At 51.0% G+C, this 17,349-nt stretch overlaps 1 protein-coding gene across 1 annotated transcript in view; it reads right to left on the bottom strand.

The window, feature by feature from the left end:
• The window catches only part of LOC147118175 (RNA-binding protein 39-like), a 105,399-nt gene extending 88,532 nt beyond the window's left edge, over window positions 1-16,867 (bottom strand). Inside the window, exon 1 of the mRNA XM_085983671.1 lies at window positions 16,805-16,867. Coding sequence (XP_085839797.1) covers window positions 16,805-16,867 — 63 coding nt within the window. The remainder of the gene's footprint in view (window positions 1-16,804) is intronic.
• Window positions 16,868-17,349: the final 482 nt, after the last annotated feature.

Genomic DNA, 17,349 nt, shown 5'->3' with positions numbered 1-17,349 from the left:
AGGGGTGGTCACTGCCGGTACTGCAGTATAGAATCAGTTCTTCTCTTAAAGGCACATACACAACAATTCCTCCCCTTTTAGATAAACAGTACATAACATTCATTTAACAACTAAATAATTACTAATTACAATTACAATTTTCTCTGTACTATATACATCAACTGAAATAATCATTTATAAGTTCAGTCTTTGAGGAGGCTTCCTGATCCTGACTGGATAGCGCCTTTCTCAAGTATCCTGTGCTTGCGGCGGAGTTGATTCTGGCTCATTGTCATTGGTTGGTTCGTCAGCTTCCAATACCACTGCTTCTGAGGTAGACGCAATCTGTACTTCGGGTTGATTACCAGGTGCACCTCCTCGTGGTATGAGTTTGGCTTGTTCCAGTGACTCTAGAATCTGGTCAGCATGGCGTCTCACGATGCTCTCTCCAACGTCCATTGTGTACATTAGTGGTCCCTGCTGTGTGCATATCGTTCCTGGCTGCCATTTTTCTGTTCGGTAGTCGCGGGCCAAGACTGGTTGCCCTATCTTGAAGCTCCTGGTTGGCTTCTCATTTATGTGCTGGAATTGCTTATCCTCAACATCTCGTCTTATGTTTGGTTTGAGCAAATCCAGGTGACATCTTAGCCTTCGGTTGAAGAACATTATGGCTGGAGCTTGGTTGGTGACTGCATGTGTCGCATTCCGGTAAGCAAACAAGAAATTATCCACCTTGTGTTGCAGTGGTATGTCGTCATTATGCATTGCCTTTATGGCCTTTTTAAAGGTCTGAACAAACCTCTCAACCAATCCATTTGTGGCTGGATGATATGGGGCAGATGTGTAATGCTTCACCCCATTATTCCTCAGAAATCTCCGGAAATCCTCTGACACAAACTGTGGCCCATTGTCAGAGCAAATCTGTTCTGGCAAGCCATTCCTGGCGAAGATGGTCCGTAGGACTGCAATAGTTTTCTCCGTGGTGGTGGAGGACATTTTGATGACCTCTAGCCATTTCGAATGGGCGTCCACAGCGATTAGGAACATTGAGTCCATAAATGGGCCAGCAAAATCAATGTGTACCCGTTGCCATGGAGATGAGGGCCACTCCCATGGATGTAGCGGGGCCTGTGGTGGAGCGTTTTGGACCTTCTGGCATCCTGTGCATCTCTTGGTCATATCCTCGATTTCTTTATCGATTCCTGGCCACCACACAAACGCCCTGGCTAGGCTCTTCATTTTAACCCCTCCCAGATGACCCTCATGAAGCTCATTGAGCACTCTATCTCTCAACTTGGGTGGAATTACCACTCGGGATCCACACATCAAGGTCCCCCGGCACACTGACAGCTGTTTTCTCCTTGGCGAGAATGCTGGCAACAGTGAGTCGCCATGTGCTGGCCATCCCTTCACCATCAAATCATAGACCCGAGAGAGTGTCGGGTCATTTCGGGTTTCCTTCTCTATACTTGAGTTTGTAACAGGTAGACATTCGACTATGGTCGCATGGAATATCTCAACAGGGTCCACTGCAGGTGCTTCCTCTACCGCAGGCAACGGTAGGCACGACAGCCCATCAGCGTTTCCATGCTGTTTCGTACCCTTGTACTCTATGTCGTACTGATGTGCCCCTAGAAAAAGTGACCATCTTTGCAGCCGTTGCGCCGTCATCACCGGAACGCCCTTCTTTGGGTAAAAAATGGAGACCAGGAGCTGATGATCAGTCAGTAGGGTGAATTTCTGCCCGTGCAGATAGTGATTGAACTTCTTCACCCCCCACACCAGGCTGAGGGCCTCCCTGTCAATCTGGGCGTAGTAACGCTCGGCTGAGGTTAACGAGCGTGACACAAAGGCTATTGGCCTCTCTGAACCGTCAGGGAATTTGTGTGACAGCACCGCTCCGATGCCGTAGGGAGACGCATCACATGCTAACCGAATCGGTAGTGTTGGATTGTAGTGGGCCAATACTTCTTTTGAAGTGATTAGGCATTTACATTCCTGAAAGGCACGCTTACACTCCTCACTCCATTTCCATGTTACTCCAGTTTGCAGTAGGGCGTTCAGTGGGTGCAGAATTGTAGATAAATTCGGCAAGAACTTATGATAGTAGTTCACCAACCCGAGGAACGACATCAGTTGCGACACATTTTCCGGTGCTGGAGCCTTGACTACAGCCTCAATCTTGCCCGGCGACTTATGCAACCCTTCCTCATCAATCATGTGGCCACAATATGAGATTTGTCTCCTGAAGAACTCGCATTTGGGGCGGTTGGCTCGTAGCCCATATTCCTGTAATCTCGTGAGCACCTGCTCCAGGTTGGCAAGGTGTTCACTGTCATTTCCGCCTGTAACCAGGATGTCGTCCAAATAACACTGGGTCCCCGGGATCCCTTGCAGGACTTGTTCCATCGCCCTCTGCCAAATAGCCGGGGCTGATGCTACCCCAAATACCAGTCGATTGTACTGGTAAAGGCCTTTGTGAGTGTTTATCGTGAGGTATTTCCTAGACGCTTCTTCCACCTCCATTTGTAGATACGCTTGGGCCAGATCAATCTTTGTATAGCGTTTCCCTCCAGATAGTGAGGCGAAAATATCTTCTATCCGTGGAAGTGGATATTGTACTGTGTGCAGGACTGGGTTCACAGTTACCTTGAAGTCCCCACAGATGCAAACCTTCTTCGGTTCCCCAGCCATGCTGCTCAATGATTTCTTCATTACAGGAATGATGGGTGTGGCCCACTTGCTCCAGTCCACCTTGGACAGCACACCCGAACGCTCCAGACTCTCCAGCTCTGCTTCAACGGCTGGGCGGATCGCGTAAGGTACCGGTCTGGCCTTAAAAAAATTTGGGTTTGCATTATCTTCGATTTTTATCGTTGCCGTTACTCCTTTTAGAGTCCCAAGTCCTTGTTGGAACACCTCTTTCGCGTCAGTTAGAATTTTTGACAGTCGTCCAGGTGTGACGTCATCATCCTTTTTATCAGTCACAGTTAGCGCCTGAATGGAATGCCAATCCAATTGTATTTTTCGGATCCATTCACATCCCAATAATGATGGTCCTCCATCTTGTAGTATATATAGATACAGTTTCTGTGTTTCCTTGCCGTTGTATTCAACTGGCACCCTTATTTTTCCTCTGGGGTAGACTTTTTGCCCCGTGTATGTCTTCAATACAATGGACATGTCCTTCAAGGGTATGTGTGAGAATAGCCGCTCATAGCCTCGTCGATTCATGACAGTTAGGGCTGATCCTGTGTCCAATTCCATCTTTACTGGGGACCCTGCTATCATGAGGGTGACCCAAATGGTTCGGTGATCCTCCTTTGCGATCACGTTGTGTAACTTTAGACAACTTAGTCTCCTGCTCCCGGAGTCTTTAATCACTCTCCTGATCTTCCGAACTACTGTCTGTCAATTTCTTTACTTTCTTGTACTTTTCCTTAGTAGTTCTTGTAGTGTTGGTTTTCTTTCCCGACCTGCAGACTCTTGCTATATGTCCCATTTTCCCACATTGCCTGCATACTTTGTCCTTAACCCAGCAGTCCTTCTGATCATGGGTTGTTCTGCCGCAGCGATAGCACTTTTCTGCTCCCTACGCCATTTCGTTAGCGCTGTATTCCTATGGTTTCTGTTGTATTTCCGCAGCTCCCCGTGCTGCTGCTTCGACGCTGGAAGTCTGTTCTAGCGCCAGGTCCTTTTCCGAAAGTAGTCGTTTCTGGGTTCCTTCTCTCTGGAGCCCGCAGACAAACTTATCTCGCAAGGTGTCTGCCAGTCCTGCTCCGAACTGGCAGTGCTTCGATAACTTGCGTAGTTCAGTAAGAGAGTCAGCATTGCTCTCATCTTTGTGCTGGTTTCTTTTATGGAACTTGAATCTTTCTGCTATCAGTAGCGGTGTAAGGTTTAGGTGTTCCTGTAAGATATTAACAATCTCCTCAAAACTTTTCTCCATTGGTTTAGCTGGGGTAATTAAATTCCGCAATAGGCCGTACGTTCTCGCGCCCATCAAATTTAATAATACCGACGCCTTCTTTCCATCGGCCACCTCATTTGCCTCACAGTACACTTCAATTCTTTCCACATACGTGGTCCAGTCTTCTACCTCGTTGTCGAAAGCAGTGATACTGCCACTTTTTGGCATCTTGGGTGGTTTTAAATGGCGCCTCACACGCTTTTTCTTCTTCCCCAATGGAATAAAATGTCGCCTCCCACGCTTTTCCTTCTTCCCCTTGCTGCCACGCTGCTCCTAGCATTCTACAGGGTAATGGCGGTGACCCGCGGCTTCGACGCATCTCACTTGTCCTTCCCCGCATTCTATCCTCTCCACGCTGCCCTGTTCTTGAGCACCGACCGCGCCCTGTGCGCTCCACCCTCTCTCCCTCTCTTCCTCCCGACGACGCTGCACGGCCCCTTTGCAGAGCCGCTCAACCGAGCCCGAGCCCGCCGCAGTCCGGAAGGGTCAGCGCACTGCCTGCTACCAGCACGACTTGCTGGAACACCTCGACTGGGGAGCCAGGCCCAGCTCTCCACAGCCTCCCCTGCAAATCTCCGATGGATCCCTGGGAGGTTGCCCGTGGTCGACGCCCGCCGTTCAGAATTCGACCTCCAAGAAGCTTCTCTTTAGGGAAAAGATCCCCGTGAGGTGATGCACTACTGCAGGTGAGTTCAAACCTGCCCGTCGCCAGTGTAGTGGCCGAGGATCAATAATACTCAGACTGCAGGAGAACAATAAAACAGGTATTTACTGAACAGGGAGTAATTCAAGACTGAAATACAAAAGCCTGCTATGGCTTTATATACAGGGGTGGTCACTGCCGGTACTGCAGTATAGAATCAGCTCTTCTCTTAAAGGCACATACACAACAGGGACAATGTAGAGGGAGCTTTACACTGTATCTAACCTGTGCTGTACCTGCCCTGGGAGTGTTTGATGGGACAGTGTAGAGGCAGCGTTACTCTGTGTCTAACCCGTGCTGTACCTGCCCTGGGAGTGTTTGATGGGGACAATGTAGAGGGAGTTTTACACTATATCTGACCCGTGCTGTACCTGCCCTGGGAGTGTTTGATGGGAAAGTGTAGAGGGAGCTTTACTATGTGTCTAACCTGTGCTGTACCTGCCCTGAGAGAGTTTGATGGGACAGTGTAGAGGGAGCTTTACACTGTATCTAACCCCCTGCTGTACATGCCCTGGGAGTGTTTAATGGGACAGTGTAGAGGGCACTTTAGTCTGTGTCTAACCCGTTCTGTACCTGCCCTGGGAATGTTTGATTGCACAGTGCAGAGGGAGCTTTACTCTGTATCTAACCCGTGGTGCACCTGCCCTGGGAGTGTTTGATGGAACAGTGTAGAGGGAGCTTTACTCTGTATCTAACCCATGCTGTACCTGCCCTGGGAGTGTTTGATGGGGTCAGTGTGGAGGGAGCTTTACTCTGTATATAACCCGTGCTGTACCTGCCCTGGGTGTGTTGATGGGACAGTGTAGAGGGAGCTTTACTCTGTATCTAACCCCGTGCTGTACCTGCCCTGGGAGTGTTTGATGGGACAATGTAAAGGGAGCTTGACTCTGTATCTAACCCGTGCTGTACCTGCCCTGGGAGTGTTTGATGGGACAGTGTAGAGGGCGCTTTACTCTGTATCTAACCCGTGCTGTACCTGCCCTGGGAGTGTTTGTTGGGACAGTGTAGCGGGAGCTTTACTCTGTATCTAACCCGTGCTGTACCTGCCCTGGGAGTGTTTGATGGGACAGTGTAGAGGGTGCTTGACTCTGTATCTAACCCCGTGCTGTACCTGCCCTGGGAGTGTTTGATGGGACAGTGTAGAGGGAGCTTTACTCTGTATCTAACCCCGTGCTGTACCTGCCCTGGGAGTGTTTGATGGGACAGTGTAGAGGGAGCTTTACTCTGTATCTAACCTGTTAAGTCCGTGAATGTTTGAGACACGGACTAGCAGGAGAGAAAACAAACAGATCTTTACTGGTGAAAGGCATAAACGAAACTAAACAACAGAGGCTCTCTAGCGCCTTTTATACAGGGGTGGTCACTGCCGGTACTGCAGTCTGAGACCAGTTATTCTCTGAAAGGTACATACACAACAATTCCTCCCCTTTTAGATAAACAGTACAAAACATTCATTTAACAACTAAATGATAACGAATTACAATCACAATTACAGTTGCTAGATACATTGGTTAAGTTTAAGCAATTATAAGTTCAGTCTTTGAGGAGGCTTCCTGATTCTGTCTGGATAACGCCTCTTTGGGGTATCAGGTTCTTCTGGCAATGTTGAGTCGGAATCAACATCGTTGTTTGGTTCATCTGCTTCCAATATTACCGGTTCTGCGGTAGCTGCAATTGGAACGTCGATTTCATTACCAGGTGTATCAGATCGTGGTGTAGATTTGACGTTTTCCAGTGACTCTAGAATCTGGTCAGCATGGCGTCTTACAATGCTCTCCCCAACGTCCACGGTATACATGAGAGGTCCTTGTCATGTACAAATCGTTCCTGGTTGCCATTTCTCAGTGCGGTAGTCCCGGGCCAAAACTGGTTGCCCTATCTTAAAACTCCTGGTCGGCCTTTCATTCATATTCTGAAACTGCCTGTTCTCCACATCTCTTCGGACGTTTGGCTTAACCAAATCCAAGCGACATCGTAGTCTTCGATTGAAGAACATAATGGCTGGAGTTTGGTTGGTAATCGCATGTGTCGCATTCCGGTAGGCAAACAAGAAGTTGTCCACCTTGTGTTGTAGGGGTATCTCTTCATTACACATTGCCTTGATAGCCTTCTTGAATGTTTGGACAAACCTCTCGGCCAATCCATTAGTGGCTGGATGATATGGGGCAGATGTGTAATGCTTAACACCATTGTTCTTTAAGAACCTCCGGAACTCTTCAGACACAAACTGTGGTCCATTGTCAGAGCAAATCTGTTCAGGCAGCCCATTCCTGGCGAATATGGTTCGTAAAACTGTGATAGTTTTTTCCGTGGTGGTTGAGGACATTTTTATTACCTCTGGCCACTTTGAATGTGCATCCACCGCAATTAAAAACATCGAGTCCATGAAGGGACCTGCAAAATCAATGTGCACCCTTTGCCATGGAGATGAGGGCCACTCCCTTCACCGTTAAATCATAGACCCGTGATAGTGTCGGGTCATTCCGTGTTTCCTTTTCTATGTTTTCATTCGTCACAGGGAGACATTCGACTATGGTCGAGTGGAATAACTCCATTGGATCCACTGCAAGGTCTTCTTCTTCCACCGTCGGCAACAGTAGACGTGACAATCCATCAGCATTTCCATGCTGTTTAGTTCCTTTGTACTCGATGTCATATTGGTGTGCCCCTAGGAAAAGGGACCATCTCTGCAGCCGTTGTGCTGTCATTATCGGTACGCCCTTCTGAGGGTTGAAAATGGCAACAAGAGGTTGATGATCGGTTAGTAGAGTAAATTTTTGACCGTGCAGATAGTGATTGAACTTCTTCACCCCCCACACTAGGCTGAGGGCCTCTCTGTCAATCTGGGCGTAGTTACGCTCGGCAGAAGTTAACGAGCGTGACGCAAAAGCTATCTGCCTCTCCAAACCATCAAGGAATTTATGTGACAGTACCGCCCCAATGCCGTAGGGAGACGCATCACACGCCAGCCTAATTGGCAGTGCTGGGTTGTAGTGAGCCAATACTTCCTTCGAAGTGATTAAGTCCTTACTCTTCTGAAAAGCACGTTTACAATCATCGCTCCATTTCCATGCTACCCCCGTTCGCAGCAGAGCGTTCAGTGGGTGCAGAATTGTCAACAAATTCAGCAAAAACTTATGATAGTAATTCACCAACCCGAGGAATGACCTCAGTTGCAACACATTTTCAGGCGCTGGGGCCTTAACAACCGCTTCAATTTTGTCAGGGGACTTATGTAACCCCTCTTCATCAATCACGTGGCCACAATACGATATCTGTTTCTTAAAAAATTCGCACTTGGGGCGGCTGGCTCGCAGCCCATGTTCCCGTAGTCTAGTGAGCACCTGTTCTAGGTTGTTAAGGTGTTCACTGTCATCTTCACCTGTTACAAGGATGTCGTCCAAGTGACACTGAGTCCCCGGAATCCCTTGCAGGACTTGTTCCATCGCTCTTTGCCATACCGCCGGAGCCGATGCTACTCCGAATACCAATCCATGATACTGGTAAAGACCTTTGTGAGTGTTTATTGTGAGATACTTCCTAGAGGACTCTTCAACCTCCATCTGCAAATATGCTTGTGCTAGGTCAATTTTTGTAAAACGCTTCCCTCCAGACAGTGAGGCGAAGATGTCTTCTATCCTTGGAAGAGGATATTGTACTGTGTGAAGGACAGGGTTCACCGTCACCTTGAAATCCCCACAGATGCGAATCTTCCTTGGCTCTCCGGACTTATTGCTTAACGTTTTCTTCGTGACAGGAACGATGGGGGTCGCCCACTCGCTCCAGTCGACCTTAGACAACACACCCGCCTTCTCCAGATTCTCCAGCTCTGCCTCGACGGCTGGGCGAATTGCATATGGTACCGGTCTCGCTTTGAAAAACTTGGGAACTGCATTCTCTTCTATTTTTAACGAGGCGGTTACGCCTTTAAGCGTGCTCAGTTCTTGTTGAAATACCTCTTTGGCATTAGCTAAGATTGTTGACAATCGTCCAGGAGTGACGTCTTCATCTTTTTTACCGTCCACCATCATTGCATGAATGGAATGCCAATCTAAGTTTATCTTCCTGATCCATTCCCGTCCAAATAACGGTGGTCCACCATTTGGCAGTATGTAGAGATACAATTTCCGTATTTTCTTGCCATTGTATTCGACAGGCACCCTTATTTTTCCTCTGGGGTATACTTTTTGCCCCGTATACGTCGTCAAGATGATGGATGTCTCTCTCAAGTGTATGTGTGAAAATAGCCGCTCGTAGTCTCTTCGATTCATGACGGTTAGCGCTGATCCTGTATCCAATTCCATTTTAACTTGGGACCCTGCTATCGTGAGGGTGACCCAAATGGTTCGGTGATCCTCTTTTGCGATTACATTGTGAAGTTTGAGACAGCTTAATCTCCTGTTCTCGGATTCACTATCGCTCATCTGGTCTTCGGAACTACTGTCCGTCATCTTTTGTACTTTCTTGTACGGTTCCTTAGTAGCCTTTTTGTTGTTGCTGGTCTTCTTCCCAGACCTACAAACTCGTGCAATGTGTCCAATCTTCCCGCATTGTCTGCATATTTTGTCTTTGGACCAGCAGTCCTTCTGGTCATGGTTAGTCCTGCCGCAGCGATAACATCTTGCAAATCCCCGTGTCATTTCATGGGTGCCGTATTCCTGTGGTTTTTGTTGAATTTCTGCAGCTCCCCTGGCTGCTGCTTCATACGATACTGCCACGCTGAAAGCCTTATCTAGCGTCAGCTCTTTTTCTGCGAGTAACTTCTTCTGTGTTCCTTCACTCAGGAGTCCACAGACAAATTTGTCCCGTAGGGTATCTGCCAGTCCTGCCCCGAACTGGCAGTGCTTTGATAGCTTGCGTAGTTCCGTAAGATACTCAGCATTGCTCTCATCTTTGTGCTGAGTTCTCCTGTGGAATTTAAATCTTTCTGCTATCAACAGCGGTGCAGGGTTTAAGTGTTCCTGTAGGACAGCAACAATTTCGTTAAAACTCTTCGCCTTCGGTTTGGCTGGAGTAATCAGGCCCCGCAATAGGCCGTACATTCTAGCGCCCATTAAGTTTAACAATATCGATGCCTTTTTCCCCTCCACTATATCGTTTGCCTCGAAATATACCTCGACTCTTTCCACATACGTGGTCCAGTCCGGTAATGTATTATCAAAAGCAGTGATACAGCCAGTCTTCGGCATCTTGCAAATATAAAATGGCGCCTCCCGCGCTTTGCCTTCTTCCCCGATTTTAAAAAATGGCGCCTCCCGCGCTTTGCCTTCTTCCCCGCTGTTGTTAGCGCTGCTTTCCACGGTTTCTTGCGCGTATTCTTTTTCTTTGATTATTTTCCCGTCGTGGAGCGGACCCTCTGGGACACTTCCCTCCCTCTTCTGAGGTCCGAACGCTGCCCAGCTTCGAAGCACCGGCCGCGCCCTGTGTGCTCCACCCTCTCTCTCTCTCTTTGCTTCCCGACTCGCTGCCCGGCCCCGTTGAAAAGCCACCCGATCGAGCTTCAGCGCGCCGCAGCCCAGGAAGGATCAGAGCACTACCTGTCACCAGCCCAATTAGCTGGGAAACCACGGACCGAGGAACCCAGCCTGGCTCTGGACAGCCTCTCCTGCAAGTTTTCAAACCGATGATTGACGGTCAACGCCCGTTTCTCGAGTTCCAATGGCCTCTTTTATTTCCTTTTTTTTCCGGCTCCGACCTTCAACAACGTCGTCGGAGCTGCTGCTGAGTTGCAGGTAAGTTTGTTTCTTACTCGTCGCCAGTGTTAAGTCCGTGAATGATTGAGACACGGACTAGCAGGAGAGGAAACAAACAGATCTTCGCTGGTGAAAGGCATAAACGAAACTAAACAACAGAGGCTCTCTAGCGCCTTTTATACAGGGGTGGTCACTGCCGGTACTGCAGTCTGAGACCAGTTATTCTCTTAAAGGTACATACACAACATAACCCATGCTGTACCTGCCCTGGGAGTGTTTGATGGGACAGTGTAGAGGGAGCTTTACTCTGTATCTAAGCCGTGCTGTACCTGCCCTGGGAGTGTTTGATAGGACAGTGTAGAGGGAGCTTTACTCTGTATCTAACCCGTGCTGTACCTGCCCTGGGAGTGTTTGATGGGACAGTGTAGAGGGAGCTTTACTCTGTATCTAACCCGTGCTGTACCTGCCCTGAGAGTGTTTGATGGGACAGTGTAGAGGGAGCTTTACACTGTATCTAACCCCTGCTGTACCTGCCCTGGGAGTGTTTGATGGGACAGTGTAGAGGGAGCTTTACTCTGTATCTAAGCCGTGCTGTACCTGCCCTGGGAGTGTTTGATAGGACAGTGTAGAGGGAGCTTTACTCTGTATCTAACCCGTGCTGTACCTGCCCTGGGAGTGTTTGATGGGACAGTGTAGAGGGAGCTTTACTCTGTATCTAACCCGTGCTGTACCTGCCCTGAGAGTGTTTGATGGGACAGTGTAGAGGGAGCTTTACACTGTATCTAACCCCTGCTGTACCTGCCCTGGGAGTGTTTGATGGGACAGTGTAGAGGGAGCTTTACTCTGTATCTAACCCATGCTGTACCTGCCCTGGGAGTGTTTGATGGGACAGTGTAGAGGAAGCTTTACTCTGTATCTAACCCCTGCTGTACCTGCCCTGGGAGTGTTTGATGGGACAGTGTAGAGGGAGCTTTACTCTGTATCTAAGCCGTGCTGTACCTGCCCTGGGAGTGTTTGATGGGACAGTGTAGAGGGAGCTTTACTCTGTATCTAAGCCGTGCTGTACCTGCCCTGGGAGTGTTTGATGGGACACTGTAGAGGGAGCTTTACTCTGTATCTAACCCGTGCTGTACCTGCCCTGGGAGTGTTTGATGGGACAGTGTAGAGGGAGCTTTACTCTGTATCTAACCCGTGCTGTACCTGCCCTGGGAGTGTTTGATGGGACAGTGTAGAGGGAGCTTTACTCTGTATCTAACCCGTGCTGTACCTGCCCTGGGAGTGTTTGATGGGACAGTGTAAAGGGAGATTTACTCTGTATCTAACCCATGCTGTACCTGCCCTGGGAGTGTTTGATGGGACAGTGTAGAGGGAGCTTTACTCTGTATCTAACCCGTGCTGTACCTGCCCTGGGAATGTTTGATGGGACAGTGTAGAGGGAGCTTTACTCTGTATCTAACCCTTGCTGTACCTGCCCTGGGAGTGTTTGATGGGACAGTGTAGAGGAAACTTTACTCTGTATCTAACCCGTGCTGTACCTGCCCTGGGAGTGTTTGATGGGACAGTGTAGAGGGAGCTTTATTCTGTATCTAACCCGTGCTGTACCTGCCCTGGGAGTGTTTGATGGGACAGTGTTGAGGGAGCTTTACTCTATATCTCACACATGCTGTACCTGCCCTGGAAGTGTTTGATGGGACAGTGTAGAGGGAGCTTTACTCTGTATCTAACCCTTGCTGTACCTGCCCTGGGAGTGTTTGATGGGACAGTGTAGAGGGAGCTTTATTCTGTATCTAACCCATGCTGTACCTGGCCTGGGAGTGTTTGATGGGACAGTGTAGAGGGAGCTTTACTCTCTATCTAACCCATTGTACCTGCCCTGGGAGTGTTTGATGGGACAGTGTAGAGGGAGCTTTACTCTGTATCTAACCCGTGCTGTACCTGCCCTGGGAGTGTTTGATGGGACAGTGTAGAGGGAGCTTTACTCTGTATCTAACCCCGTGCTGTACCTGCCCTGGGAGTGTTTGATGGGACAGTGTAGAGGGAGCTTTACTCTGTATCTAATCCGTGCTGTACCTGCCCTGGGAGTGTTTGATGGGACAGTGTAGAGGGAGATTTACTCTGTATCTAACCCGTGCTGTACCTGCCCTGGGAGTGTTTGATGGGACAGTGTAGAGGGAGCTTTACTCTGTATCTAACCCGTGCTGTACCTGCCCTGGGAGTGTTTGATGGGACAGTGTAGAGGGAGCTTTACTCTGTATCTAACCCGTGCTGTACCTGCCCTGGGAGTGTTTGATGGGACAGTGTAGAGGGAGCTTTACTCTGTATCTAACCTGTGCTGTACCTGCCCTGGGAGTGTTTGATGGGACAGTGTAGAGGGAGATTTACTCTGTATCTAACCCGTGCTGTACCTGCCCTGGGAGTGTTTGATGGGACAGTGTAGAGGGAGCTTTACTCTCTATCTAACCTGTGCTGTACCTGTCCTGGGAGTGTTTGATGGGACAGTGTAGAGGGAGCTTTACTCTGTATCTAACCCGTGCTGTACCTGCCCTGCGACTGTTTGATGGGACAGTGTAGAGGGAGCTCTGCCTAGATTGTCCACCCGAGAATGAACTTTATCGAGACTCACCTCCTCTGGTTCTCCTTGTTGAAACCCTTGGTTTTGAATCTTTCGTTCTGGGTGAGAAGTGAAAGAAAGGAAAGTGTTGAGCCCAGTTCAAAATCATTGCGCCGCAAATGTTGGGAGATGAAAGGGTTACTGGAGAAGGAGGGTAACGATGGGAGGAATTAATAATAAAATGAAATGAAGTGATGGTATTGGGAGCGGCTCCTGTTTCATCACCGTACAATTCCCAGGCAGGAGGCGATACTACAGGTCAGACCCAATGCCGGACTTCAGTAAAGTAGCATCGAGCAGACCCAATGGTTGCCCTCTTGCTTTGACCCTTCTGCCATCTTCTACCCTTCTCCACCCTTCCCTATGGCTTTTGAAGTCAATATTGGCCCTTGGGTAGACAAAGGCGTCTCTGAGATGGGATGGGATGGGAATGGGGAAGAGATTGGGATGGAAAGGTGAAAGGCGAAGGTATGAGATGTGATGGGATGGGCTGGTGTGTGATGGGAAGGGATGTGAAGGGATGGGAGGAATTGGGAAGTGGAAAGGGATTGGGAAGGGAATGGGATGGGGTAGGATGGGGATGGGATGGCATGGGATTGAATGGAATGGGATGGAACAGGGTGGGATGCGGTGGGGTGGGAAGGGATGGAATTCGGATGGGATGGAAGTGAATGGGATGGGGAAGGGAAATGGGAGAGGGGAAGGGGTGAGATGGGTTCAGAAGGGATGGGATGGGAAGGGATGGGATGGGGTTAGGATAGAATGGGGATGTGATGAGTTGGGAAGGGATGGGAATAGATGGAATGGGAGGGAATGGGATGGGACAGGAGGAAATGGGATGGGAAGGGATGGGATGCGATGGGGATGTGATGAGTTGGGATGGGATGGGATTGGACTGGCATGGGAAGGGAATGAATGGGCCAGAATGGGATGGCAGGGAATGGGAAGTGGACGGGGATGGTGAGAAGAGAAGGAATGGGATGGATTAGGATAGAATGGGGATGTGATGAGTTGGGAAGGGGTGAGATGGGAGGGGAAGGGACGCGATGAGAGGAAGGGAAAGGGGCAATGGGGGAGGGCTAAGGGAATGGGGGGTGGCAACTGGGAGCTGGTGGAACCCAGACACTGACCCAGGCTTGGGGGAGGGGCCGACATCCCCTTCACCCCCACAACCACCCCCCACGGGAGGGTGGCAGACACCAAGGATCTCGCCACTGCTGCATCTTCTCGATTAGTTCCGAAGGGACCCCCTTACTCAGGGCTGCTGCTGGCATACTGTACCTGGGATCTTGCCATGCGAGGGGCATTTTCAGATCCATCCTAACCCTGCGGCAAATACAGTGCGCTTAATAACTCTCAGTCAGACCATCATAGAGTATATCGATTATTAATTGACGACAGACTCAAAAACAGGCGAGAGTCCAGACTCTGGCGGGTATCAGCTTGGCTGAGTCAGGATGAAATAAAGAATTGCATTTATATAGCGCCTTTCAACACCTTGGGAAGTCCCATGGCGCTTTACAGCCAATTAAGTACTTTTTTTGAAGTGTAGTCACTGTTGTAATGCAGGAAATGCCACAGCCTATTTGTGCACAGCAAGCTCCCACAATCAGCAATGTGTTAAAAGACGGGATAATCTGTTTTACCAATGTTGGTTGAGGGATCAATATTGGGGCCAAGACACAATGGAGAACTGCACATCCGACAGTGCGGTGCTCCTTCAGTACTGCACCTCCAACAGTGCGGCACTCCCTGAGTGCCGCCCCTCCGACAGTGCGGCGCTCCCTCAGTTCTGCCCCTCCGACAGTGTGGTGCTCCCTCAGTACTGCCCCACCGACAGTGCGGCGCTCCCTCAGCACTGCCCCTCCGACAGTGCGGTGCTCCCTCAGTACTGCATCTCCGACAGTGCGGCGCTCCCTCAGTGCTGCCCCTCCGACAGTGCGGCGCTCCCTCAGCACTGCCCCTCAAACAGTGCAGCACTCCTTCAGTACTGCACCTCCGACAGTGCGGCGCTCCCTCAGTACTGCCCCTCCGACAGTGCGGCGCTCCCTCAGTATTGCCCCTCCGACAGTGCAGCACTCCCTCAGTACTGCCCCTCCGACAGTGCAGCGCTCCCTCAGTACTGCCCCTCCAACAGTGCGGCGCTCCCTCAGTACTGCCCCTCCGACAGTGCGGCGCTCCCTCAGAACTTGCCCCTCCGACAGTGCGTATATATATAAATATAACAGATATATGGCGAAGGGGCAGTACTGAGGGAGTGCTGCACTGTCAGAGGGTCAGTACTGAGGGATCGCCGCACTGTTGGAGAGGCAGTACTGAGGGAGCGCCGCACTGTGGGAGGGACAGTACTGAGGGAGCGCTGCATTGTCAGTGGGTCAGTACTGAGGGAGCGCCGCACTGTGGGAGGGACAGTACTGAGGGAGCGCTGCACTGTCAGAGGGTCAGTACTGAGGGAGCGCCGCACTGTGGGAGGGACAGTACTGAGGGAGCGCTGCACTGTCAGAGGGTCAGTACTGAGGGAGCGCCGCACTGTCGGAGGGGCAGTACTGAGGGAGCGCTGCACTGTCGGAGGGGCAGTACTGAGGGAGCACCGCACAGTCGGAAGGACAGTACTGAGGGAGTGCTGCATTGTCAGTGGGTCAGTACTGAGGGAGCGCCGCACTGTGGGAGGGACAGTACTGAGGGAGCGCTGCACTGTCAGAGGGTCAGTACTGAGGGAGCGCCGCACTGTGGGAGGGACAGTACTGAGGGAGCGCTGCACTGTCAGAGGGTCAGTACTGAGGGAGCGCCGCAATGTCGGAGGGGCAGTACTGAGGGAGCGCTGCACTGTCGGAAGGACAGTACTGAGGGAGCGCCGCACTGTCGGAAGGACAGTACTGAGGGAGTGCTGCACTGTCGGAGGGGCAGTACTGAGGGACTGCTGCACTGTCGGAGGGGCAGTACTGAGGGAGCGCCGCGCTGTCGGAAGGGCAGTACTGAGGGAGCGCCGCACTGTCGGAGGGGCAGTACTGAGGGAGTGCCGCGCTGTCGGAGGAGCAGTACTGAGGGAGCGCCGCGCTGTCGGAGGAGCAGTACTGAGGGAGCGCCGCGCTGTCGGAGGAGCAGTACTGAGGGAGCACCGCGCTGTCGGAGGGGCAGTACTGAGGGAGCACCGCGCTGTCGTAGGGGCAGTACTGAGGGAGCGCCGCGCTGTCGGAGGGGCAGTACTGAGGGAGCGCCGCACTGTCGGAGGGGCAGTACTGAGGGAGCGCCGCACTGTCGGAGGGGCAGTACTGAGGGAGTGCTGCACTGTCGGAGGGGCAGTACTGAGGGAGCGCTGCACTGTCGGAGGGGCAGTACTGAGGGAGCGCCGCACTGTCAGAGGGGCAGTACTGAGGGAGCGCCGCGCTGTCGGAGGGGCAGTACTGAGGGAGGGCCGCACCGTCGGAGGGGCAGTACTGAGGGAGCGCCGCACTGTCGGAGGGGCAGTACTGAGGGAGCGCCGCACTGTCGGAGGGGCAGTACTGAGGGAGCGCTGCACTGTCGGAGTGGCAGTACTGAGGGAGCGCTGCACTGTCGGAGGGGCAGTACTGAGGGAGCGCCGCGCTGTCGGAGGGGCAGTACTGAGGGAGGGCCGCACTGTCGGAGGGGCAGCACTGAGGGAGCGCCGCACTGTCGGAGGGGCAGTACTGAGGGAGCGCCGCACTGTCGGAGGGGCAGTACTGAGGGAGCGCCGCACTGTCGGAGGGGCAGTACTGAGGGAGCTGTGTCTGGCCGACGGGAGGTGCGACAGTGTGGATTTTTGAAGAAGAATGGATTTGCTCCCAACCTGAAACATGGGTTAGGATGGAAGAATTTGATCTAGTTACCGCTTTCTTGTACGGGGCCTCCAGCATGGCCTCGATGACAACATCAAAATCTTCAGACGTCATGATTGATCCGTGCCCCCGTTAGCTCAGAGTGTCCTGAAAAATAATACAGATTAACGACCCGTAGGATAACGAGGAAATTAGATTCCAGCCTGTAACTCACTCCCGGGTATCTGTTATTCTATATATAAACCCCCCGAACCACTCGATTTGATTCCAGCCTGTAACTCACTCCCGGGTATCTGTTATTCTATTAATAAACCCCCCGAACCCCTCGATTAGATTCCAGTCTGTAACTCACTCCCGGGTATCTGTTATTCTATATATAAACCCCCCGAAATCCTCGATTAGATTCCAGCCTGTAACTCACTCCCGGGTATCTGTTATTCTATATATAAACCCCCCGAACCCCTCGATTAGATTCCAGCCTGGAACTCACTCCCGGGTATCGGTTATTCTATATATAAACCCCCCGAACCCCTCGATTAGATTCCAGTCTGTAACTCACTCCCGGGTATCTGTTATTCTATATATAAACCCCCGAA

The sequence above is a fragment of the Somniosus microcephalus genome, chromosome 4, assembly GCF_052327205.1.
Source record: "Somniosus microcephalus isolate GS21.2 chromosome 4, FLI_Smic_1.0, whole genome shotgun sequence".
Taxonomy (NCBI): domain Eukaryota; kingdom Metazoa; phylum Chordata; class Chondrichthyes; order Squaliformes; family Somniosidae; genus Somniosus; species Somniosus microcephalus.
The sequence above is the reverse complement of the archived record's forward strand: the minus strand, read 5'-3'. Positions and strand labels throughout refer to the sequence as shown.